This window comes from Rhinoraja longicauda, chromosome 6 (assembly GCF_053455715.1).
Source record: "Rhinoraja longicauda isolate Sanriku21f chromosome 6, sRhiLon1.1, whole genome shotgun sequence".
Classification (NCBI taxonomy): Eukaryota; Metazoa; Chordata; class Chondrichthyes; order Rajiformes; family Arhynchobatidae; genus Rhinoraja; species Rhinoraja longicauda.
The window spans coordinates 44,547,972-44,574,931 of record NC_135958.1 but is presented as its reverse complement, the minus strand read 5'-3'; the positions used below and the strand labels follow the sequence as shown (position 1 = coordinate 44,574,931).

Below are 26,960 nucleotides of genomic sequence, written 5' to 3'. Positions count from 1 at the left end.
TCTAGGGGCTAGTGGAATCAAGGGATACGGGGAGAAGGCGGGCAAGGGTTATTGATTGTGGACGATCAGCCATGATCACAATGAATGGCGGTGCTGGGTCGAAGGGCCGAATGACCTCCTCCTGCACCTATTTTCTATGTTTCTCTGTTAATTGTAAAGGGACTGGCAGGCCAAGGAAGACTTCCACAGCTGATGACAGAAGAATTCTCTCTATAATAAAGAAAAATCCTCAAACACTTGTCCGTCAGATCAGAAACACTCTTCAGGAGTCAGGTGTGGATTTGTCAATGACCACTATTCGCAGAAGACTTCATGAACAGAAATACAGAGGCTACACTGCAAGATGCAAACCACTGGTTAGCCGCAAAAAAATAGGATGGCCGGGCTACAGTTTGCCAAGAAGTACTTAAAAGAGCAACCACAGTTCTGGAAAAGGATCTTGTGGGCAGATGACACGAAGATTAACTTATATCAGAGTGATGGCAAGAGCAAAGTATGGAGGAGAGAAGGAACTGCCCAAGATCCAAAGCATACCACCTCATCTGTGAAACACGGTGGTGGATGTGTTATGGCCTGGGCACGTATGGCTGCTGAAGGTACTGGCTCACGTATCTTCATTGATGATACAACTGCTGATGGTAGTAGCATAATGAATTATGGTAGTAGCATAATGAATTCTGAAGTGTATAGACATATCCTATCTGCTCAAGTTCAAACAAATGCCTCAAAACTCATTGACCGGCAGTTCATTCTACAGCAAGACAATGATCTAAAGCAACAAAGGAGTTTTTCAAAGCTCAAAAATGGTCAATTCCTGCTGTCAATCTTCCAAGTCAATCACCCGATCTGAACCCAATTGAGCATGCCTATTATATGCTGAAGAGAAAACTGAAGGGGACTAGCCCCCAAAACAAGCATAAGCCTGGCAGGGCATCACCAGAGAAGACACTCAGCAACTGCTGATGTCCATGAATCACTGACTTCAATCAGTCATTACATGCAAAGGATGTGCAACAAAATGCTCAACATGACCACTTTCATTTACATGACATTGCTGTGTCTCAAACATTATGGTGCCCTGAAATGGGGGGACTATGTTTAAACACTGCTGTAATTTCTAAATGTATAAAAACGGCCTTTATTAAAATCTGACAATGTGCACTTTAACCACATGTGATTTTTTTTCTATTACAAATCTCAAATTGTGGAGTACAGAGCCAAAGAAATAAATAATAGGTCTTTGACCCAAACATTATGAAGGGCATTACTGCATCTTCCCCAGCCAACAATGAGCCGTTATGGACTCCATCTGAGGTCAACTGTTGCCAGCACTGATTTGTTCTTGCCTTCCGTTTCCCCCCACCCCTCCTCTATCTTTCAGTCTGAAGAAGGGTTCTGACCCAAATCGTCACCTATTCCTTTTCTCCAGAGAGTTACTGCAGCATTTTGTATTGATCTTCGATATATAACAGAATCTGCAGTTCCTTCCTACTCGTTTGGTTAATATCCATTCCTAAGCTTGTAGTGACTGTTCCAGTTATGAAGGGAGGCTGGAGAGGCTTGACTTGTTTCTGGAGAGAAAGCTGGAAAGAACCTGCCTGAGGGATACAAAGTAACAACTGTCACACTTAGAGCAAACTGTAAAAAACAATGACCACATTTAATAATGAAATCATAGAAGCAAGAAACGAACCTTTTCTGTCTACATTGTCTATGCCAATAGTGATCCCAATCTACACTAATCTCAGGTCTCCACCCATCTACACCTTTCCTGTCCAAGTATCTGTCCATTATTATCTGAATGGTGTCAAGTTAGGAAAAGGGGACGTACAACGTGATCTGGGTGTCCTAGTGCATCAGTCACTGAAAGGAAGCATGTAGGTACAGCAGGCAGTGAAGAAAGCCAATGGAATGTTGGCCTTCATAACAAGAGGAGTTGAGTATAGGAGCAAAGAGGTCCTTCTGCAGCTGTACAGGGCCCTAGTGAGACCGCACCTGGAGTACTGTGTGCAGTTTTGGTCTCCAAATTTGAGGAAGGATATTCTTGCTATTGAGGGCGTGCAGTGTAGGTTTACTAGGTTAATTCCCGGAATGGCGGGACTGTCATATGTTGAAAGACTGGAGCGACTAGGTTTGTATACACTGGAATTTAGAAGGATGAGAGGGGATCTTATCGAAACGTATAAAATTATTAAGGGGTTGGACACGTTAGAGGCAGGAAACATGTTCCCAATGTTGGGGGAGTCCAGAACCAGGGGCCACAGTTTAAGAATAAGGGGTAGGCCATTTAGAACAGAGATGAGGAAAAACTTTTTTAGTCAGAGAGTTGTGAATCTGTGGAATTCTCTGCCTCAGAGGGCAGTGGAGGCCAATTCTCTGAATACATTCAAGAGAGAGCTAGATAGAGCTCTTAAGGATAGCGGAGCCAGGGGGTATGGGGAGAAAGCAGGAACGGGGTACTGATTGAGAATGATCAGCCATGATCACTTTGAATGGCGGTGCTGGCTCGAAGGGCCGAATGGCCTACTCTTGCACCTATTGTCTATTGTCTATTGTCAAAATTCCTTCAAATATTGTAATTGTATCTGCCTCTAGCCCCTCCTCTGGCAGCTCATTCCATATACCCACCACCCTCTGGAAAACCTTACCCCTCGGAACCCCAGAAGCTGCAACTCTCAGTTCTTTTAAATCGAGGCTGAAGACTTTTCTGTTTGACGCTGCCTTTTATTAAATCAAATAATTATTCATTCCTTACACTGCATTGTAACTTTTATTCTTGTATTTTATACCTGTCTTATTCTATTTTAGCATGTTTTTATTTTTTATTCTCTTTAATGACTGTTTTTCATTGCTTTTAATGTTTTATGTAAAGCACTTTGAATTGCCTTGTTGCTGAAATGTGCTATATAAATAAACTTGCCTTGCCTTTTAAATTTATCCATTCTCACATTAAAACTGTCCCCTCTAGTTCTAGACTCCCCTATCTTTGAAAAACGACTCTGATTAACTTTGCTATCTATACCACTAATAATTTTACAAATCTCTGTAGGTCTGAGTGTACTACAGGCCTCCAAATAAGCAACAGGAATTCGAAGAGTAAATATGCCAGGACTTTGCAGGCAGCTGCAGACTAATATGTAGGACTAATTATAGATTTTAACTTTCCAATATTGACTGGGACTGTCATAGTGAAGTAGGGGGAGAATTTGTCAAATGTGTTTATAAAAATTTCCTGAAATTAATGTAGTTTGATCTAGTCTTAGGAAATTAGGGAGAGGAAGTGGCTGAAGTGATCGTCGATGAGCCTTTTGGAACCAATGACCAGCCAGATCAGGGCGGGCCCATGAGATAAAATTCTAAATTGTGGCAAGGCCAACTTCGAAGATGTTAGAGAGGAAGTCGCTCAAGTTGATTGAGCCAGGTTATTTTCAGGATAATGAACGCCTGGAATATGGGATGTTTTTGAAAGTGTGCTGTCAGTGTTAAAAATGTTCAGGACACACATAAGGAGGCTTGGATGATGAGAGAAATTAAGGCTCTGGTCAAGAATAAGAAAGAGGTATGTAACAAGTATAGACAGCTGGGATCAAGTGTATCCCTGGAAGAGTTTCAGGAAACGAGGAGCACGCTAAAGAAGGAAATCAGGTGGTTAAAAACCAGGCAGGAGATAATATTCAGGAAAATCCAAATAGATTTTATGTACATTAAGGGGAAAAAGGGTAACTAGGAGGAGAATATGGCCCCCTCAGGAATCAAAGCAGGCGGAGCCACAGGAGATGGGCCAGATCCTCTATGAGCATTTCTCCTGTTTTTACCATTGAGAAAGACATGAAGACCAGTTAACCTGGGGCAGTCAATGGAAGTGTCTTGAGGGCCGTCAGTATTACAGTCAATAAGGTGCTGAATGTCCCGACACTTATAAAGGTAGCCAAATATCCTGGGCCTGATCAGACAAATCTGAAGACTTTGTCGGAAGCTAGAGAAGAAATTGCATGTAACCGGGTTGAGATTTATGAGTCATCATTAAATACAGGGGAGGTGCCGGAAGAGTGGAGAGGTAAATGTTGTGCATCTTTTTTAAGAACGGCTGAAAGGAAAAGCCTGGGAATTGTAGGCCAGTGCGTCTAACGTCTGTGGTCGGAAAGTTACTAGGGAGTATTCTGAGGGATAAGATATACAAGAAGAAAGACAAGAAGAAAAAGGTTGATGAGGGCAGAGCTATAAATGTAGTATATATAGGTTTCAGCAAGTCATTCGACAAGGTTCCACATGGTTGGCTGCTCTGGAAGGTTAGATCGCATAGGATCCGAGGAGGGCTAGCCAACTGGATAGAAAATTGGCTTTATGGAAGGAAGCAGAAGATGATAGTGGAAGGTTGTTTCTTGGACTGGATGCCTGTGACTAATGGTGTGACTAATTGTCTTCTATATCAATGATTTGTATGAGAATGTACTAGGCACAATTAGTAAATTTGCAGAAGATACTAAATTGGGTGGTATTGTAGATAGTGAAGATGGTTGTCAAAAATTGTAGCAAGATCTTGATGGGTTTGGCAGGTTGGTTGAGGAATGTTCAATGCAGAAGAGTGTTAGGTGTTGTATTTTGGGAAGCCTAACCAGGTCAGAACCTACACAATGAATACCAGGGCTTTGGGGAGTGTTATAGAGCAGAGTGATCTAGGAGTACAGATGCATAGTTCCTTGTAACTGGTGACACAGGTAGATAGCGTGGTCAAGAAGGCTTTTGGCACATTGGGCTTCATCAGTCAGAGTATTGAGTTGGGAGATTATGTTACAGTTGTACAATACATTGCTGAGCCACATATGGATTATTGTCTTCAGTTTTTCAGTTGTGTTCCCTGAAGGTGGAATCTCATGTGGATAGGGTGGTGAAAAAGGCGTTTGGTATGCTTGCCTTTATAAATCAGAGCATCGAATATAGAAGTTGGGACGTAATGTTAAAATTGTACAAGGCATTGGTGAGGCCGAATCTGGAATATGGTGTGCAGTTCTGGTCGCCAAATTATAGGAAGGATGTCAACAAAATAGAGAGAGTACAGAGGAGATTTACTAGAATGTTGCCTGGGTTTCAGCACTTAAGCCACAGAGAGAGATTGAACAGGTTGGGTCTTTATTCTTTGGAGCGCAGAAGGTTAAGGGGGGACTTGATAGAGATTTTTTAAATTTTAAGAGGGACGGACAGAGTTGACGTGGGTAAGCTTTTCCCTTTGAGAGTGGGGAAGATTCAAACAAGGGGACATAACTTCAGAATTATGGGACAAAAGTTTAGGGGTAACATGAGGGGTAACCTTTTTACTCAGAGGGTGGTGGCTGTATGGAATGAGGTTCCAGTGGAAGTGGTGGAGGCAGGCTCGATTTTATTATTTAAGAGTAAATTAGATAGGTATATGGATGGGAAGGGATTGGAGGGTTATGGTCTGAGAGCAGGTAGATGGGACTAGGTCGGAGAAAGTGTTCGGCGTGGACTAGAAGGGCCAAACTGGCCTGTTTCCGTGCTGTAATTGTTATATGGTTATATGGTTATAGTTTTGGTCACTGTTGATGGTAAGATGTTAAGCTGGAAAGGGTGGATAGAAGATTTATTACCAGGACTCGAGAGCCTGAGCTATAGGGAGCGGTTGAGCAGACTCGGATTTTATTCCTTGGAGCACTGGAGGATGATAGGTGATCTTATAAAGGTGCAAAAGATCATGGGTCTTTCATGGATTTTTCCTTACAGTGCCAGAAACCCTATTTTGATCCCGACTATGGATGCTGTGTGTATGGATTTTGTACGTTCTCTCCATGGCTTCATGGGTTTTCTCCCGTTTCCTCCCACATTCCAAAGACGTGCAGGTTTCTAGGTTAATTGGCTTCTGGAAATTATTCCTAGTGTGTAGGATAGAACTGGTGTATGGGTGATTGCTGGTCAGCACAGACTTGGCAGGCTGAAGGGCCTGTTTCCACATTGTATTTCTAAACTAAACTTAGCTAAACTAAACTACAGGGAACAATGGACTTGCACCCCAAGGTTTTGCTGACCATCAAGGCTTCTGGCATCCTGTCATCTACTCAATATGTCCCAACATGATTTGATTTCTTCAATTGCACTATTTGTGATCATTTGCCTCAGGCAGTGTGTCCCAGATTCAGGCAATTCTTCTTCCTCAGATCCCATTTGTACCCTTCTCTTTCTTTGATTTTATCCATTTTTGACTCATTGGGACATAGCTGTAAGGCTGAGCAGAATGTTAAAATTTAATCCAGTGAGGACTGGATTACATTCTAACATTCTGCTCAGCGTTACAGCTGACTATGTCCCAATGAGTCAAAAATGGATAAAATCAAAGAAAGAGAAGGGTACAAAAGGGATCTGAGGAAGAAGAATTGCCTGAATCTGGGACACACTGCCTGAGGCAAATGATCACAAATGACCCTAACCCTTACCTCTGTTTGTCTTCCCAAAGATGCAGACTGGCCAACTGAGTTTGACTAATTTGAACATTAGTTTGACTAATCTTCTTGAATTTTTTGAAGAGGTTACCAGGGAAATTGATAAGGGCAAGGCTGTGGATGTTGTCTATATGGACTTCAGTAAGGCATTTGACAAGGTTCCACATGGAAGGTTGATTAAGAAGGTTAAATCGTTGGGTATTAATAGTGAGGTTGCAAGATGGATTCAACAATGGCTGAATGGGAGATACCAGAGGGTAACGGTTGACAATTGTATGTCAGGTTGGAGGCCAGTGTCTAGTGGAGTGCCCCAAGGATCTGTGTTGGGTCCACTGTTGTTTGTCATTTACATTAATGATCTGGATGATGGTGTGGCAAATTGGATTAGTAAATATGCAGATGATACTAAGATAGGTGGAGTAGTTGATAGTGAGGTAGATTTTCAAAGTCTACAGAGAGACTTGGGCCTTTTGGAAGGGTGGGCTGAAAGATGGCAGATGGAGTTTAATGCTGATAAGTGTGAGGTGCTGCATTTTGGTAGGACAAATCAAAATAGGACGTACAGGGTAAATGGTAGGGAATTGAGGAATGCAGTGGAACAGAGGGATCTGGGAATAACTGTGCATTGTTCCCTGAAGGTGGAATCTCATGTGGATAGGGTGGTGAAGAAGGCGTTTGGTATGCTTGCCTTTATAAATCAGAGCATCGAGTATAGAAGTTGGGATGTAATGTTGAAATTGTACAGGGCATTGGTGAGGCCAAATCTGGAGTATGGTGTGCAGTTCTGGTCGCCAAATTATAGGAAGGATGTCGACAAAATGGAGAGGGTACAGAGGAGATTTACTAGAATGTTGCCTGGGTTTCAGCACTTAGGCTACAGAGAGAGGTTGAACAGGTTGGGTCTTTATTCTTTGGAGCGTAGAAGGTTGAGGGGGGACTTGATAGAGGTTTTTAAAATTTTGAGAGGGACGGACAGAGTTGACGTGGGTAGGCTTTTCCCTTTGAGAGTGGGGAAGATTCCAACAAGGGGACATAGCTTCAGAATTGAGGGACAAAGGTTTAGGGGTAACATGAGGGGGAACTTCTTTACTCAGAGGGTTGTGGCTGTATGGAATGGGCTTCCGGTGGAAGTGGTGGAGGCTGGCTCGATTTTATTATTTAAGAGTAAATTGGATAGGTATATGGATAGGAGGGGATTGGAGGGTTATGGTCTGAGTGCAGGTAGATGAGACTAGGTCAGGGAGAATGGTCGGCGTGGACTGGTAGGGCCGGACAGGCCTGTTTCCATGCTGTAGTTGTTATATGTTATATGTTATATGAGTACTTCCAACATTTTTTGTTTTATTTTAGAATTATGGCATCTAGAACATAAAACATATAACACAGCCCTTTGGCCAACAAAGTCTTGAAAGAGACATGATGTCAAGTTAAACTATTCTCTGCTGCCTGCAGAGTTAATGCTCTACAAGAGCTCCAACACCTCCACCTCCACCATCTCAAATTATAATAATATAATAATAATAAGCATTTATTTTATATAGCGCCTTATCGGGTGCTCAAAGCGCTTTACAAAAACAATCAACATAAAAACAAACAGACAAACTATCCTAACGGAAAAGCGGCGAATAAACAACGCCAGCGTCCTCTCACGTCAGGGTCCGGCAGTAGACAACAAAAAGCACAGGACACACAAATACAATTTTTACACAAACAGCCATCACAGCGATTGCTCCAGGCATACCCTCACTGTGATGGAAGGCAAAGAAAAGTCTTATCTCCTCCTCATTCTTCTCCCGTGGTGCCACGAGGTGATCGAGGCTCCCAACTTTTTGAAGCCCCCACCGGGCGATGGAAAGTCCCAGGGTCGAGCCGAGCAGGCCGATGAAAGTCCTGAGCCCCCACTGGGCAATGGAAAGTCCCAGGGCCGAGCCGAGCAGGCTGATGAAAGTCCTGAGCCCCCACCGGGCGATGGAAAGTGCTGTGGCCGAGCCACGCAGGGCGATGAAGGGCCTGCGAGCGGGTCGATCGCACCTCGCGCTTCGGGGCGGTCGAAGCTGCTATGGCTGGAGCTCCCAAAAACCGGTCGCCAGCACATTGCACACTCGTATTCTCCACACTGATATCACTATCCTCCATGTCCTTCTCCTTGATAAAAACAGATGCAAAATACTTGTTTAGTACCTCACCTACATCCGCAATTTAGCACCTTCCTGCAAGGTCCGACCTTCTCTCTATTTAAAGTAATGTTAAAACCTATGGAGTTTCCATTGAAACACCAGTCACCTGGCCAGACTCATTTCCGTATGTTCCCTTCTTGAGTTGGTCTATCCACACACTGTTTCAAGAAATCCTCTAGGATACATCTCACAAATTGTGCCCCATCTAAGTCTTTAGCACTGAGCAAGTCCCGGTCTATAAAGGGAAAGTTAAAATGAACGAGGATCCCCCTGTTGTTTTGGCCTCGCGTGATACTCTGTCTACATATTTGTTACTCGATCTTTCACGTTCTATTGAGAGGCCAACAATATAATCCTATTAGAGTGCTTGAGCTTTTTTTATTTCTAATATCAATACATCCCGCCTCAGTGGACTGAGTGCTCTCTGGGTGCTTCCTAGATCAGTAGTGCAATCCCTCCGCTTCTTTTGCCTCCCTCTCGATCAGTGGACCGTCCGGTGCGGCCTGCAACCACAACAACCTGACTGCGGGCGAGGACAGCAGGAGAAGGGAAAGACATTGTGGCCTTCCATCACAGTGAGGAGAGGACTGGAGGAGACTCACTGTGATGGATGTTTCTTTGATGGATGTTTCTTTTTTTGTGTGTTTTGGGGGTTGGGTGGTTTGAGTGCCTGTTTGATGCTTTTATTGTTGGACTGTGTTTTTGGGGGTTTTGGGGTGTGTGATTTGAATGCCTATTTAATGCTTTTATTGTTGGACTGTGTTTTGGGGGGTTTTTGGGGTTGGGTAATTTGGGTGCCTGTTTAGTGCTTTTATTGTTGGACTGTGGGTGATTGAATTAACATTTTGTTCAAGATGGCCGCGCCGTTGTGTTTGGCTGCCTGCCACTGTATGTTTCTTTTTTTTTCCTAGTCAGATGTGCAGCACTTTGGTCAACGTGGGTTGTTTTTAAATGTGCTATACAAATAAATTGACTTGACTTGACTTGACATCTGAAACATTGAAACCCGGAACAATGAGCTGCCAGTCATGTCCCGCTCCAAATTCATCGGTAGAAACAAGGAAGGCTTGGAGGAGGTACTGTGGGGATGATGAGGGCTCAGAGGGGAGAGGGTGTGAGGGGTAGTGTAAGGGTAGGGATTAGGAGAAATTGTGTGGTTTGAAGAGGGGAAAGTGTTGTAAGATTCTGTTTTCTATACAATAATTCTTGCATTGAAATAAACATACTTCAGCCCATCAGCATCACCATAAACATTCACTTTCCCTGTCTGCCCTGCCTTTGAGAATTATTGGTCATAATAACCTTGCCATCACTCCTTCCAGTTTCAGACCTACTACTCTGGTTCACCTCTCCCCGCCCCCCCCCCCCAGCTCTCTAGTTAAAACCCTCCCAAGGAGCATTTATAAACCACCCTGCAAGGATACAGGTACCCATCCAATTCACGTGCAAGCTGTCCCTTTTGTACAGGTCACCTCTGGCCCAGAAGAGATCCCAATGGTCTAAAAATCTGAATCCCTGCCCTCTGCACCAACTCCTGAGCCATGTATTCATATGCCTCATCTTCCTGTTTCTCCGCTCACTAATATGTGGCACTGGGAATAATCCAGAGATGACAACCCTCTGGGACATGCTTTTTAATTTTTTATATAACTACCCTGTATTCACTTTGCAGGACCTTATCACTTTTCCTACCTATTTCATATATGCCCCCTCCCCCTTGAGAATGTTCTGTAACTGCTCGGAGACATCCTGGACCAGTGTCCAAAGGAGCCTGCCTGCTGTCTGGGGAAATACCCCCTAGGGATTCCTGCATTTCCTGCCTACTCCCGTTCTTGGTGCTCACCCAACTTGGTGCTCTACCTGCCAGTACCTTTGCCATGACCACCTCAATGTACGCTTATGTACAGCACTGTCACATCCCCTGATAATCCTGAGGTCAACTAGAACTGCAGCTCCAGTTCCTTAATGCAGTTTAGTTTATAGATTCAGTCATAGAGTGATACATTGTGAAAACAGGCCCTTCGGCCCAACATGTCCCAGCTACAGGGCCCTAGTGAGACCGCACCTGAAGTACTGTGTGCAGTTTTGGTCTCCAAATTTGAGGAAGGATATTCTTGCTATTGAGGGCGTGCAGCGTAGGTTCACCAGGTAAATTCCCGGAATGGCGGGACTGTCATATGTTGAAAGACTGGAGCGACCAGACTTGTACACACTGGAGAGGGGATCGTATCGAAACAAACTTATTCAGGGGTTGGACACGTTAGAGGCAGGAAACATGTTCCCAATGTTGGGGAGTCCAGAATCAGGGGCCACAGTTTAAGAATAAGGGGTCGGCCATTTAGAACGGAGATGAGGAAAAACTTTTCCAGTCAGAGAGTTGTAAATCTGTGGAATTCTCTGCCTCAGAAGGCAGTGGAGGCCAATTCTCTGAATGCATTCAAGAGAGAGCTAGATAGTGCTCTTAAGGATAGAGCAGGGGGTATGGGGAGAAGGCAGGAACGGGGTACTGATTGAGAATGATCAGCCATGATCACATTGAATGGTGGTGCTGGCTCGAAGGGCCGAATGGCCTACTCCTGCACCTATTGTCTATTGTCTGTTACACAAGTCCCACCTCCCTGCACCTGGTCCATATCTCTCCAAACCTGTCCTATCCATGTACCTGTCTAACTGTTTCTTAAACGATGGGATAGTCCCAGCCTCAACTACCTCCTCTGCCAGTTTGTTCCATACACCCTCCACCCCTTTGTGTGAAAAAGTTTCCCCTCAGATTCTTATTAAATCTTTTCCCAATCACGTTGAACCTATGTACTCTGGTCCTCGATTCCCCTACTCTGGACAAGAGACTGTGCATCTACCCAATCTATTCCTCTAATAATTTTGTACACCTCTGTAAGAGCACCGCTCATCCTCCTGCGCTCCAAGGAATAGAGACCCAGCCTACTCAACCTCTACCAAAAGTTCACACCCTCTAGTCCTAGCAACATCCACGTAAATCGTTTCTGAACCCTTTCAAGCTTGACAATATCTTTCCTATAACATGGTGTCCAGAACTGAACACAATATTCTAAATGTGGTCTCACCAACGTTTTATACAACTGCAACATGAACTCCCAACTTCTATACTCAATACTCTGACTAATGAAGGCCAAAGTGCCAAAAGCCTTTTTGGAACCTTCAAGGAACCATGCACCTGTACTCCTAGATTCCTCTGCTCTACGACACTACCCAGAGGCCTACCATTCAGTGTGTAGGTCCTGCCCTTGTAAGACAACCCAAAATGCAACACCTCACACTTCTCTGTATTAAATTCCATCAACCGTTCCTCTGCCCACCTGGCCAATTGATCCAGATCCTGCTGCAATCGTTCACAACCATCTTCACTATCTGCAAAACCACTCACTTTTGCATCATCAGCTCCAGACCACCTGCTGGTAAATAGGATGAGCGTAGATAGGTGCTTGATGGTTGGCAAAGACATGGTGGGTTGCAGGACATATTTCTGTACTGTTTGACTCTTGTGACTCTGTGATTCTAATGAAGTATAACAAGTGGGTGAGTAATAGAGGTGTTAATATTAATAGAAACATAGAAACAGGTGAAAATAGGTGCATTTGGCCCTTCGGGCCAGCACCGCTATTCATTGTGATCATGGCTGTTCATCCACAATCAGTAACCCGTGCGTGCCTTCTCTTCATATCCCTTGATCCCGCTAGCACCTAGAGCTCTATGTAACTCTCTTTTAAATTCATCCAGTGAATTGGCCTCTACTGCCTTCTGTGGCAGAGAATTCCACAAATTCACAACTCTCTGGGTGAAAAAGATTTTTCTCACCTCAGTTTTGAATGGCCTCCCCATTATTCTTAGACTGTAGCCCCTGGTTCTGGACTCCCCCAACATTGAGATCATTTTTCCTGCATCTAGCTTGTCCAGTCCTTTTATAATTTTATAGGTTTCTATAAGATCCACTCTCATCCTTCTAAATTCCAATGAATACAAGCCCAGTCTTTCCTTATATGACAGTCCCGCCATCCCGGGGATTAACCTCATGAAAACTATACTGCAGTGCCTCAACAGCAAGAATGTCCTCCCTCAAATTAGGAGATCAATACTGCACTACTCCTCAAATTAGGAGACCTTCTTCTGACTGAAGAAGAGTCTCAACCCGAAACGCCACCCATTCCTTCTCTTCAGAGATGCTGCCTGACCCGTTGAGTTACTCCAGCATTTTGTGTCTAACTTCAATTTAAACCTTCATCTGCAGTTTTCTTTCCTACATCATTGAGATAATAATCTGCCTCCTTGTTCTTGCCATCAAATTGGATAACCTCACATTTATTTGCATTATGCTGCATCTGCCATGCATCTGCCCACTCACTCAACCAGTCTAAGTCACCCTGCAACCTCCTAGCATCCTCTTTGCAGTTCACATTGCCACCCAGCTGTGTCATATTTCTGCCTCACCTGGCAGACTCACCTGAGCTATATTTGTCACGACTGAATATTTGTTCCACCTTCTAGATTGTCAAACCGATTAACATAACCTTCCTATTAGTCAAAAGTCAAGTGTTTTATTATTAGAGCCAGGATGTTTAGGCGCTAAAAATCTCTGAAAGAGGCAGGCAAATAGGCATAATAAAATCTTTAAAAAGGCACGAAAAAGGCATTTATTGGCAAAAAAGGCATGTTTTTCCACCACCAAAATATGGTTAAAAATGATAATATAAAGGTATACTACATTAAATGACCAAAGTTGCCTGGTTGCACATAATTACTAGCATTTTTTTCAAATTATCTGGTGTTAAACTATGCCGTCTGTCAGACAGAATATGCGTCAGTTGTGAAAAACTTCTTTCTACCGCAGCTGAGGTCACTGATGCATGCCCGAAACAAGCTATAAACTCTATATTCATGTCGATATCTTGTGCATAACAACTACCATTGAGAACTTTAGCTATGTTTTGTATTTTTTCAAGATCTTTGTTACCTAAAATCACTCTCTCACATTTTCCTTGTATGTCTTTATCTACATCGCCAGGAACTTTACGAATATCGTCAATTATTTTGTTGAAAACCTGCAAGGTATTCACTAATGTTTCGTTTCTCAAGGGAAGTGATAACTTGTGGAAAGTTTGCAAAATTGGAAGCAATAAACAGAAGATTCCAGTGAAAATGGAGTGACTTTTTCTGCATGATTTCACTGACGATCCTGACTGCAGCAGATTCTTCTTCTTCTTCAAAACAGTTTACGATTTATTTTATCTTTTCAAAATTTGCAGCATAGTAGAGTACAGCAGAGAGCCATATACCCCACCTAGTCAAAACGGGTTGAGGAGGTAGCGGAATCTCGGGTGCCATTTCCTTGAACATCTGCACACGTGCTTTGAGGAAGATTTTCTTGACATTGGAAACTAGGCGATCAACATTTGGGAACAAGCTAGGTATGTGCTCGGCAATTTTATGGAGTCCACATGTCAAATGCAACATTTTGGGGAATAAAACTATAAGAGCAGGAGCAGATTTTCTCATGTACGGAGCTGCATCAGTCACAAACAGAAGAACATTCTCGTGTTTTATACCTTCTGGCCAAAGTACAGCAAGTGAAGATGTAACCAACTGAGCAATAGTTGGGCTGTTTGACTTCTCCAATATTTCCGATGTCAACAAATACTCTTTTGATGGTTGACCTGCCTCCGATATACCGATGACCACATTGGCAACATATCTCCCCACGGCATTGGTTGCCTTGTCTATTGAGATCCATATTTTGTTGCATGCAACTTCATCTCTAATTTTCTGCACAACAATGTTGAAGGTGCTGTCAACATAATTTCTCCGTAATGATGACTCGCTAGGTATATGTTCCTCTGTGTATTTCCCTGAGAGATTTGTTTTCAAATTTCCACAGTGGAATTCCAGCATCACTCGAAAAATCAGATTTGCAACTGGAGCCAGCAGTAAATGTAGTGAGGAGACAAGCTTGTACTCGCTGGAATTTAGAAGATTGAGGGGGGATCTTATAGAAACTTACAAAATTCTTAAGGGGTTGGACAGGCTAGATGCAGGAAGTTTGTTCCCGATGTTGGGGAAGTCCAGAACAAGGGGTCACAGTTAAAGGATAAGGGGGAAGTCTTTTAGGACCGAGATGAGAATGTTTTTTTTCACACAGAGAGTGGTGAATCTGTGGAATTCTCTGCCACAGAAGGTAGTTGAGGCCAGTTCATTGGCTATATTTAAGAGGGAGTTAGATGTGGCCTTGTGGCTAAAGGGATCAGTGGGTATGGAGAGAAGGCAGGTACGGGATACTGAGTTGGATGATCAGCCATGATCATATTGAATGGCGGTGCAGGCTCGAAGGGCCGAATGGCCTACTCCTGCACCTATTTTCTATGTTTCTATGTTTCTAAGCTTGCGTATTTCCCGCCTTCAGTTTCTCTGCAGCCAACTTGTGTTTAGCTGTCTGTACATGCTGGAAGACAAAATATTTCTTCTCATGATTCACTGCTTTCTCACATGCATTGCAAAACAACACACAGTTGTCTTTAGAGAATATATCACTCCTGTACACTCTCACCAAACCGTTCAGTTTTTTTACAAGGCGTTGACTTGACTTTAGGCATTTTGACGCTTGCAGGGGTGGATCCTACAGGAGCGGGGATGCAGACTTCTACAGGCAGGCCAAGTACAAGCTGAGAAGAGGAATCAGAGCTGCCAAGGAAAGGTACTCTGAGAAGTTGAGGAGTAAGTTCTCAGCTAATGACTCTTCAGTTTGGAAGGGCTTGCAAGAAATCACCAGCTACAAGAGGAAAACTCCTTGGACAATCAGCTGACCAATGGCCTGAACGAGTTATACTGCAGGTTCGATAAACAGAAACGTAACCCCTCCCTAACCAACACTTCACACCTACTCACAGCCTGACTCCAGTTTGAAAAGACTGGCCCAACCCCACTCACCCCTCTCCAATCATCAATTAACACCCACTTACAGCCTGACTGCAAAAGGCTGGGGCCTCATCCATTACCCGTGAATGAACGACTGACGGTTTCGCCCCGGTGTGGAAATTTTCTTATGTTAAGGTAACACGGCAAAAAATGGCTGATTTAGGTACTTGATCGTGAAAAAGGCATTATCTTGCTGAAATCATCAAACAAGGCATGAAAAGACACTTATGGCAAAATCCTGGCTCTATTTATCATCATATTTCCCAGATAGAACAATGACATTCTTTATAAGAAAATAACTGCAGATGCTGGTACAAATCGATTTATTCACAAAATGCTGGAGTAACTCAGCAGGTCAGGCAGCATCTCAGGAGAGAAGGAATGGGTGACGTTTCGGGTCGAGACCCTTCTTCAGACTGACATTCTTACTTGCTGCAGTACAGCAGTACACTGTAAACAATGTAACTTAACACAAACAAAGATGAATAATGCATTTTTTACTATTACATTGTCGCACTATGAGAGATATTCCTTTGTTCTATCCAATCCTCTCCCATTATATTTGCTACTGAAAGCTAACTTTACCAGTGAAGAGTATTCACTGTAAGAGGATGAAGAGTATTGAAACTTGAAACATTGACTGTTTCTCTTTCTACAGTTGTCGCCTGACCTGCCGAAAATGATTCTAACAAACTTTGTTATGTTTCAGACTTCTAGCATCTGCAGTTAATTGGATTCTGATCAGCGTAGAGCTGGTCTTATCTCCAGGGATGTGGACCTTTGAGCCAGAATCACATTTGATTCCTGGTGCAACAGCAGAAAGTTTGAAATTCAAAGTTAAATAAAGGCAAGCATTAAAGATAGTTTCAATAATGGTGGCTACAAAACTACTGGAATGTTGTAAAAAAACAATTTGGTTTGCTAACATCCTGGAATGAAAACTAATGTTTCTCACACCAGCCTATATGTGATTCCAGGCCTTCTGTTGTCCGTTGAATTGGCCTTACAACCCATCAGTTTACGGGGCAGTTAGGCAAATGTTGAAATATCTACAACTCTACATCCTATGAAAAATAATATATATTTTTAAATCATCCTTGCACTCTGCTCCAGACATGGAAAGCTTGTACATTTTAAGCTGCACGTGCAATTTCTGTTTTAATTTGTTAATTTTACGTTTTCCTTCAGTCTAGCTTGGGGATCATTTACATGCTGTATGGCTGCATCAGTGACAACAATAAACACTTATACAAAGACCATCCTCGAGATCAAGCACAAAAGGAAGAACTTGGAAAGAAGTCTAAAGACAAACCCTAAGCTGATCGAGCATGAAGTGCCAGCAGAACGAGTCTGGGATCGGTATATTAGCTCGGTACCCAGCTCAACAGAGGAGTTCCTTGATCTCTCCAGTAATGGCCGCAAGATGTCCAGCGGCTCCGTCTTTGCAGATCTGAACGATATCTTGGAGGCACAGGGTGAAGAATACTGTTGACATTTCTGGGACATCATGTCCAATCCAAGATAGATATTACTTGCACGTTCTGGAAGGTTTTCTCTCTATTGTTTCCCTTTTCCACAAGTTTATGATGCTATATATCAGACCGTGTCACGATGGAATGATGTCCTGTTGCAATGTGCTTCTCTGATCAACGGTAGTATTGTACTTTGTGAAACAGCTCTGTTTGGGAGGGAGTTGGTCACATCTGACAGATTATTATTATACATTGCTGACGTGCTATTTCTGCACCGCGTAAACGTGGTTCCCATGCCTTCTATATCAATATCGATTCAATATTCCACAACCCTTCAAAAACATGAAATCACGCTTTGCAATTCACTCCAATAATTGGGACCTCTAAGGTCCAAACAGAGCTAACAAGCACTTTATGGGACGTGTTTAAATTAATTAGATTTGTAAATACACAAGGCATTAAAAGTTTCCACACCAGTCTTCCACAACTGTGAGCTAGAATGTAAAGAAAGTAAATAACTTTGTTTGTAGTCTGTGTGTGCCCTAAATTAAAAATAAATAGGCTTTTACAGACACTTTAGATAAGGGATTACGTTCTGTGAACCCTTATGTAAAGTCAGATTTTACACAAGGCGGAATGATTTAAAGTGGGCACTGATGGCACTGGTCTGCACCAGCGAGCCGAGCCTTCTCTCTGCACCAGCGAGCCCACTTCACCAGAGAGCCCTCTCTCTGCACCAGCGAGCCCTCTCTCTGCACCAGCGAGCCCACTTCACCAGCGAGCCCACTTCACCAGCGAGCCCTCTCTCTGCACCAGCGAGCCCTCTCTCTGCACCAGCGAGCCCACTTCACCAGCGAGCCCACTCCACCAGCGAGCCCTCTGCACCAGCGAGCCGAGCCTTCTCTCTGCACCAGCGAGCCCACTTCACCAGCGAGCCCTCTCTCTGCACCAGCGAGCCGAGCCCTCTCTCTGCACCAGCGAGCCCACTTCACCAGCGAGCCCTCTCTCTGCACCAGCGAGCCGAGCCTTCTCTCTGCACCAGCGAGCCCACTTCACCAGCGAGCCCTCTCTCTGCATCAGCGAGCCGAGCCCTCTCTCTGCACCAGCGAGCCCACTTCACCAGCGAGCCCTCTCTCTGCACCAGCGAGCCCACTGTCTTCACCAGCGAGCCCACTTCACCAGCGAGCCCACTTCACCAGCGAGCCCACTTCACCAGCGAGCCCACTTCACCAGCGAGCCCTCTCTCTGCATCAGCGAGCCGAGCCCTCTCTCTGCACCAGCGAGCCCACTTCACCAGCGAGCCCTCTCTCTGCACCAGCGAGCCCACTGTCTTCACCAGCGAGCCCACTTCACCAGCGAGCCCACTTCACCAGCGAGCCCTCTCTCTGCACCAGCGAGCCCACTGTCTTCACCAGCGAGCCCACTTCACCAGCGAGCCCTCTCTCTTCACCAGCTGCCACACCGTCCACTTGATGCGTCTGTTGTAGGGGTTCCACATTGTAGGCCCTGGTCAGCAACACTTTCTTCCTGCTGCCGCCATCAATAGGACACAGTTGGGCACCATGGGGCTTCCATCCCTCTCAACAGCTGCTGCTTTTTGCTGTTGGCTGTTGCTGTGTCCACTCTGCTACTTCTCCCTGAACTGCCGCCTCGCCCCCCTTCGTGCCCGGCGTCGCAGACATGTTCCACGGTGCAACATGTTACCAACTGTGATGCATTAGGAAGAGAGTGAAGGGGGGAGTGGCGGGGCGGACAAAGCCATAGCCTACTGGAAGACGGGCAGCTGGTGAGAGCAGAGGGAGACCCAGGGTGACCGGGCCTGAAGGCGAAGGGCTGCAATGTGAACCGCAACAACAACAGTGTCAACAACTCGGCTGAGAGGTGCCCTCCACGCCTCCCTCGTTCCACTTGCCTTCCCACACTCCAAAGACGTACAGGTTTATGGGTTAATTGGCTTAAGAAAAATGGAAGTGTGGAATAGTGCTAGTATACGAGGTGATTATTGGTAGGTGTGGACTCGGTGGACAGAAGGGTTCCATCGAAGATTGATCGCTGTATCTCTAAAGTCTAATGAAAGGAATCAGATGGACCTTTGCAGAATTGTGTTGCAAACACTTATGAAAATGCCTTCAAAAATTGGACTAGTTGCACTTACACCAGTCTGCATTTATCTTTCGACCTTCTAAGGTGTGCAATCCTAGATTTCTTATTAGTGGATAGTGCCATGAATGAACAGAAATGGTACAGCTTTGCCTAAGTTAGAATGAGATCGATGCTGAAAAAGGAACAAGATAGTCAATCGCAACCGAGGACCTAGTTAGAGGCTGAGATGCGGGGTTTATAGACATCTTAGTCACAATAGATCAGTTGGAAATTTCTGATCAGTTTAGAGATACAGCGCGGAAACAGGCCCTTCGGCCCACCGGGTCCTACCATCGATCCCTGCAAATTAACTCCATCCGACTCCCACTAGGAACAATTTTTACATTTCCCAAACCAATTAACCTATAAACCTGTATGCCTTTGGAGTGTGGGAGGAAGCCGAAGATCTCGGAGAAAACCCACGCAGGTCACGGGAGAACGTACAAACTCGTACAGACAGTACCCGCAGTCGGGATCGAACCCGGGTCTCCGGCGCTGCATTCGCTGTCAGGCAGCAACTCTGCCCCTGCGCCACCATGGCCGTGTTTTTGTATTTTAAGTGGGGCACGGTTCTGATGGGAGTTTGATTGCACTTGACATTTGCACTGAGGACTGCATTATCTCCCACAGGAAATTTACATATTTTTTTTAATTACAAAGAAAAAAAAGCTCTGAGAATGGTCCTGACCCAAAACGTCATATGTCTATTCCATCTACAGGTGCTTCCTTGAATTCCATATACCCACCTCCCACTGTGTGAAAATGTTTCCCCTCTGTTTCTGATTACATAGGAACACAGAAACATAGAAAATAAATGCAGGAGGAGGCCATTTGGCCCTACGAGCCAGCATCACCATACATTGTGGTCATAGCTGATCATCTACAATCAGTAACCTGTGCCGCCCTTCTCCCCATATCCCATGATTCCACTAGCCCCAAGAGCTCTATCTAACTCCCTTTTAAATTCATCCAGTGAATTGGCCTCCACTGCCTTCTATGGCAGAGCATTCCACAAATTCACAATTCTCTGGGTTAAAATGTTTCTTCTCACCTCAGTTTTAAATGGCCTCCCCTTTATTCTTAGACAGTGTCCCCTGGTTCTGGACTCCCCTACCATTGGGAACAATTTTCCTGCATCTAGCTTGTCTTTTATAACTTGATATGTCTCTATCAGATCCCCTTTTATCTTTCTCAACTCCAGTGAATACAACCTAGTCTTTCCAATCTTTCCTCGTATGACAGTCCCTCCATCCCAGGGTTTAACTTTGTGAACCTACGCTGCACTGCCTCAATAGTAAGGATGTCCTTCTTCAAATTAGGAGACCAAAACTGCACACAATACTCCAGATATGGTCTCACCAGGGCCCTATACAACTGCAGAAGGACTTATTTTCTCCTGTACTCAAATCCTCTCATTATGAAGGCCAACATGCCATTAGCTTTCTTCACTGCCTGCTGCACCTGCACGCTTACTTTCAGTGACTGGTGTACAAGGACACCAAAGTTTCGTTGCACTTCCCCTTTACCTGACACCATTGAGATAATAATCTGCCTCCTTGTTTTTGCAGCCAAAGTGGATAATCTCACATTTATCTATATTATACTGCATCTGCCACGCATCTGCCCACTCACTTAACCTGTCCAGGTCACCCTGCAACCTCCTAACATCCTCTTCGCAGTTCACACTGCCACCCAGCTTTGTGTCATCCACAAACTTGCTAGTGTTACTTTAATTCCATCATCCAAATCATTAATATATATTGTAAGTAGTTGCGGCCCCAGCACCGAGCTTTGCGGCACTCAACTCTCCACTGCCTGCCATTCTGAAACGGACTCGTTTACTCCTACTCTATGCTTCCTGTCTGCCAACCAATTCTCTATCCATGTCAATACCCTACTCCTTAAAACCATGTGCTCTAATTTTGCTCACCAACCATGTGGTACCTTATCAAAGGCTTTCTGAAAGTCTAGATACACTACATCCACTGGCTCTCCTTCATTCATTTTACTTGTCACATCCTCAAACAATTCCAGAAGATTAGTCAAGAAGGATTTCCCCTTCATAAATCCTTGCTGACTTTTACCGCTATCCAAATGCGCCATTATTACCTCTTTAATAATTGACTCCAGCATCTTCCCCACCACCGATGTTAAGCTGACTGGTCTATAATTCCCTGTTTTCTCACTCACTCCTTTCTTGAAAACCCTCCAATCCAAAGGAACCGATCCTGAATCTATTGAACATTGGAAAATGATCACCAATGCGTCCACGATTTATTGCGCCACCTCCTTGAGTACCCTGGGATGCCCTGGCCCTGGGGATTTATCATCCTTTAATCCAATCAGTCTCCCCAATACTATTTCTCGCCTAATGCAAATTTATTTCAATAGACAATAGACAATAGGTGCAGGAGGAGACCATTCGGCCCTTCGAGCCAGCACCGCCATTCAATGTGATCACGGCTGATCATTCTCAATCAGTACCCCATTCCTGCCTTCTCCCCATACACCCTGACTCCACTATCCTTAAGAGCTCTATCGAGCTCTCTCTTGAATGCATTCAGAGAATTGGCCTCCACTGCCTTCTGAGGCAGAAAATTCAACAGATTTACAACTCTCTGACTGAAATTTTTTTCCTCATCTCAGTTCTAAATGCCCTCCCCCTTATTCTTAAACTGTGGCCCCTTGTTCTGGACTCCCCCAACATTGGGAACATGTTTCCAACCTCTAACGTGTCCAACCCCTTAATAATATTATATGTTTCGATAAGATCTTCTCTCATCCTTCTAAAATCCAGTGTATACAAGCCTAGTCGCTCCAGTCTTTCAACATATGACAGTCCGGGAATTAACCTAGTAAACCTATGCTGCACGCCCTCAATAGCAAGAATATCCTTCCTCAAATTTGGAGACCAAAACTGCACACAGTACTCCAGGTGCGGTCTCACTAGGGCCTTGTACAACTGCAGAAGGACCTCTTTGCTCCTATACTCAACTCCTCTTGTTATGAAGGCCAACATTCCATTGGCTTTCTTCACTGCCTGCTGTACCTGCAAGCTTCCTTTCAGATCTCGTTGTATGTCCCCTGTTCCTAACTTGACACCATTCAGATAATACTCTGCCTTCCTATTCTTACCACCAAAGTGGATAACCTCACACTTATCCACATTAAACTGCATCTGCCATGCATCCGCCCACTCACACAACCTGTCCAAGTCACCCTGCAACCTCATAGCATCTTCCTCACACTTCACACTACCACCCAGCTTTGTATCATCTGCAAATTTGCTAATGGTACTTTTAATCTCTTCATCCAAGTCATTAATGTATATTGTAAATAGCTGCTGTCCCAGCACCGAGCCTGGCGGTACCCCACTAGTTACGGCCTGCCATTCTGAAAGGGACCCATTTATCCCCACTCTTTGCTGTCTGTCTGTCAACCAATTTTCTATCCATGTCAGTACCCTACCTCCAATACCATGTGCTCTAATTTTGCCCACTAATCTCCTATGTGGAACCTTGTCAAAGGTTCCTCTGTCTCCCTTGATCCTGTCCACTTCAGATTAAATCTTTCCCTTCTCACCTTAAACCTATGTTCACTGGTTCTTGATTCACCCTATATAATACCATCATGATCTTATACACCTCCATAAGATCAACCCTCATCCCCCTTTGCCTCTAAGGAATAAAATCCTCATCTGCCCAACATCTCCCTGTTTTGTAAATCATCTCTGCACTCTTTCAAACTTAACAACATCTTTCCTATTGAAAGGGTGACCAAAACTGAAATCAATACTCCAAATACTCCAAATGTGGCCTCACCAATGTCTTGTAGTTTCAGGCCTTTGATAAGGTGCCTCACGTGAGGCAAGTAAACAACATGAGAGCCGATGGTATTAGAGCCAAGATGGATAGATGTTGGCTGAATGACAACAGGCAAAGAGTGGGAACAAAGAGGGCTTTTCTGGTTGGCTGCCAGTGACGAGCAGTGTTTTGCAGAGGTTGGCATTGGGTCTGCTACTTTTCACATTGCATTTTGATGATTTAGACCGTGGAATTGATGGCTTTGTGGCCAAGATTGCGGATGATATAAAGATAGGTGGAGGGGCAGGTAGTGTAGTGGTAGCAGGGACTCTGTAGAAGGACTTGGATTTGAAAAGCGAACTCAAGGTAAAGGAACCATTAGGAGGTATTGACCATAATATTGACCATAAGATTTAATCTGCAATTTGAGAGGGAGAAGGTAAAATCAGACATATCAGCAAGGCATAAGGGAAGTCAAGGACAGTATAGAACTAAAAGAGAAGATGTATAACATAGCAAAGATGAGTGGGAAGCCAGAGGATTGGGTACTTTAAAAGAACAACAGAAGGTAACTAAAAGGGCAATATGGGGAGAAAAGATGAAGTACGAAGGTAAGCTAGCCAAGAGTATAAAGAAGGATAGTAAAAGCTTCTTTAGGTATGTGAACAGGAAAAGATTAGTCCAGGCAAATGTGGGTCCCTTAAAGACAGAAACAGGTGAATTTATTATGGGGAACAAGGAAATGGCAAATGAGTTGAACAGGTACTTTGGTTCTGTCTTCATTAAGGAAAACAAAAACAATCTCCCAGAAGTACTAGGGGACAGAAGATCTAGAGTGACGTAGGAACTGAAGGAAATTCACATTAGTCAGGAAATGGTGTTTGGTAGACTGATGAGACTGAAGGCAGATAAATCCCCAGGGCCTGATGGTCTGCATCCCAAGGTACTTAAGGAAGTGGCTCTAGAAATACATAATTGTTGATCATTTTCCAATGTTCTATATAGATTCAGGATTAGTTGCTGTGGATTGGAGGGTAGCTAGGTATCCCACTTTATAAGAAAGGAGGGAGAGAAAAAACCGGGAATTGTAGACCAGTTAGCCTGACATCGGTGGTGGGGAAGATGCTGGAGTCAATTATTAACTATGTAAAAGGATTGGTCCAAGTCACTATGGATTTACAAAGGGGAAATCCTGCTTGACTAATCTTCTGAAATTTTTTGAGAATGTAACAAGTAAAATGAAGAAGGCAGAGCCAGTGGAAATAGTGTATCGAGACATTCTGTATAAGAAAATAACTGCAGATGCTGGTACAAATCGATTTATTCACAAAATGCTGGAGTAACTCAGCCGGTCAGGCAGCATCTCGAGAGAGAAGGAATGGGTGACGTTTCGGGTCAAGACCCTTCTTCAGACTGATGTCAGGGGGGCGGGACAAAGGAAGGATATAGGTGGAGACAGGAAGATAGAGGGAGATCTGGGAAGGAGGAGTATCAAGACTTTCTGAAAGCCTTCGAAAAGGTCCCACACAGGAGATTAGTGGGCAAAATTAGAGCACATGATATTGGGGGTAGGGTATTGACATGGATAGAAAATTGGTTGTCAGACGGGAAACAAAGAGTAGGAATTAACGGGTCCTTTTCAGAATGGCAGGCAGTGACTAGTGGGGTGCTGCAAGGCTCGGTGCTGGGACCGCAGCTATTTACAATATATATTAATGATTTAGATGAAGGAATTAAATATAACATTGGCAAATTTGCAGATGACACAAAGCTGTGAATTGTGAAGAGGATGCAATGAGGATGCAGGGTGACTTGGACAGGTTGGGTGAGTGGGCAGATGCATAGTAGATGCAGTATATTGTGGATAAATGTGAGGTTATCCACTTTGGTGGCAAGAACAAGAAGGCGGATTATTATCTGAATGGTGTCAGATTCGGAAAAGGGGAAGTGCAACGAGACCTGGGCGTCCTTGTACATCAGTCACTGAAAGTAAGCATGCAGGTACAGCAGGCAATGAAGTAAGCTAATGGCATGTTGGCCTTCATAACGAGAGCATTTGAGTATAGGAGTAAAGAGGTCCTTCTGCAGTTGTACAGGGCCACGGCGAGACCACACCTGGAGTATTTGTGCAGTTTTGGTCTCCTAATTTGAGGAAGGACATTCTTGTCATGGATTGAGGGAGTGCATGGTATGTTCACGAGGTTAATTCCTGGGATGGCTGGACTGTCATATGAGGAAAGATTGGAAAGACTGGGCTTGTATTCACTGGAATTTAGAAGGATGAGAGGGGATCTCATAAAAACATATAAAATTATTAAGGGATTGAACAAGCTAGATGCTTAAGGGATCTAGCACCACCATTCAATGGGATTATGGTTGATCATCCACAATCAGTACCTCGTTCCTGCCGTCTCCCCATATCCCTTGATTCCGCTGGCCCTAAATCTCTAACTCTCTTTTGAATGCATCCAGTGAATTGGCCTCCACTGCCTTCTGAGGCAAAGAATTCCACAAATTCAAAACTCTCTGGGTGAAAAGTTTTTTTTCCTAAGCTCTGTTCTACATGGCCTACCTCTTATTCTTAAACTGTGGCCCCTGGTTCTGGACTCCCCCAACATTAGGAACATGTTTCCTGCAACTAGCTTGTTCAATCCCTTAATAATTTAATATGTTTTTATGAGATCCCCTATCATCCTTCTAAATTCCAGTGAATACAAGCCCAGTCTTTCCAATCTTTCCTCATATGACAGTCCCGCCATCCCAGGAATTAACCTCGTGAACCTTCGCTGCACCCCCTCAATCGCAAGAATGTCCTTCCTCAAATTAGGAGACCAAAACTGCACAAATACACCAGGTGTGGTCTCACCGGGGCACTGTACAACTGCAGAAGGATGTGATCATGGCTGATCATTCTCAATCAGTACCCCGTTCCTGCCTTCTCCCAATACCCCCTGACTCCGCTATCCTTAAGAGCTCTATCTAGCTCTCTCTTGAATGCATTCAGAGAATTGGCCTCCACTGCCTTCTGAGGCAGAGAATTCCACAGATTTACAATTCTCTGACTGAAAAAGTTTTTCCTCATTTCTGTTCTAAATGGCCTACCCCTTATTCTTAAACTGTGGCCCCTGGTTCTGGACTCCCCCAACATTGGGAACATGTTTCCTCCCTCTAACGTGTCCAACCCCTTAATAATCGTATATGTTCCGATAAGATCCACTCTCATCCTTCTAAATTCCAGCGTATACAAGCCTAGTCTTTCAACATACGACAGTCCCGCCATTTCGGGAATGAACCTTGTAAACCTACGCTGCACGCCCTCAATAGCAAGAAATTTCCTCAAATTTGGAGACCAAAACTGCACACAGTACTCCAGGTGCGGTCTCACTAGGGCTCTGTACAACTGCAGAAGGACCTCTTTGCTCCTATACTCAACTCTTCTTGTTATGAAGGCCAACATTTCATTGGCTTTGTTCACTGCCTGCATTCATGTTGGCATTCATTTGAAGGGGACTAGAAGATAAAAGCAGGAATGTAATGCTGAGGCTTTGTAAGGCACTGGTCAGATTGTATTTGGAATATTTTGAGTAGTTTTGGATCCTGTATCTGAGGAGAGTTTTGGAGAGGGTCCAATGGTGGTTTACAAGAATGATCCTGGGGAAGATTGGGATAATGTATGATCAGCTCTTTCCAACTCTGGCCTGCAGATGCTGGAATTTAGAAAGATGTGGGGGGAACTTGTTGAAACTTACCGAATAATGTAAGCCCTAAATAGAGTGGATGCGGAGACGATGTTTCCACGATGGGAGAGTCTAGGACCAGGGGGCACAGCTTCAGAATAGGAGGTTTAGAAAGGACATTCTTTATCCAGAGGGTGGTGAATCTGTGGAATTCATTGCCACACACATCTGTGGAGACCATCTTTGGGTATTTCCAAATTGGAAATTAACAGGTTCTTGATTCGTAAGGGTATCA

The 26,960-nt window shown here is 44.2% G+C and overlaps 1 protein-coding gene across 4 annotated transcripts in view; it reads left to right on the top strand.

The window, feature by feature from the left end:
* The window catches only part of gsg1l2b (gsg1-like 2b), an 89,026-nt gene extending 71,123 nt beyond the window's left edge, over positions 1 to 17,903 (top strand). The window contains exon 4 of one of the 4 annotated variants that reach the window (XM_078400920.1): positions 16,760 to 17,903. In XM_078400920.1, the coding sequence (XP_078257046.1) occupies positions 16,760 to 17,063 (304 nt within the window). In that variant the 3' untranslated portion in view covers positions 17,064 to 17,903. Of the gene's footprint in view, positions 1 to 15,263; positions 15,471 to 16,759 lie in introns of those variants that run through there. The other 3 variants (XM_078400919.1, XM_078400922.1, XM_078400921.1) reach the window with 3 other exon arrangements.
* Positions 17,904 to 26,960: the final 9,057 nt, after the last annotated feature.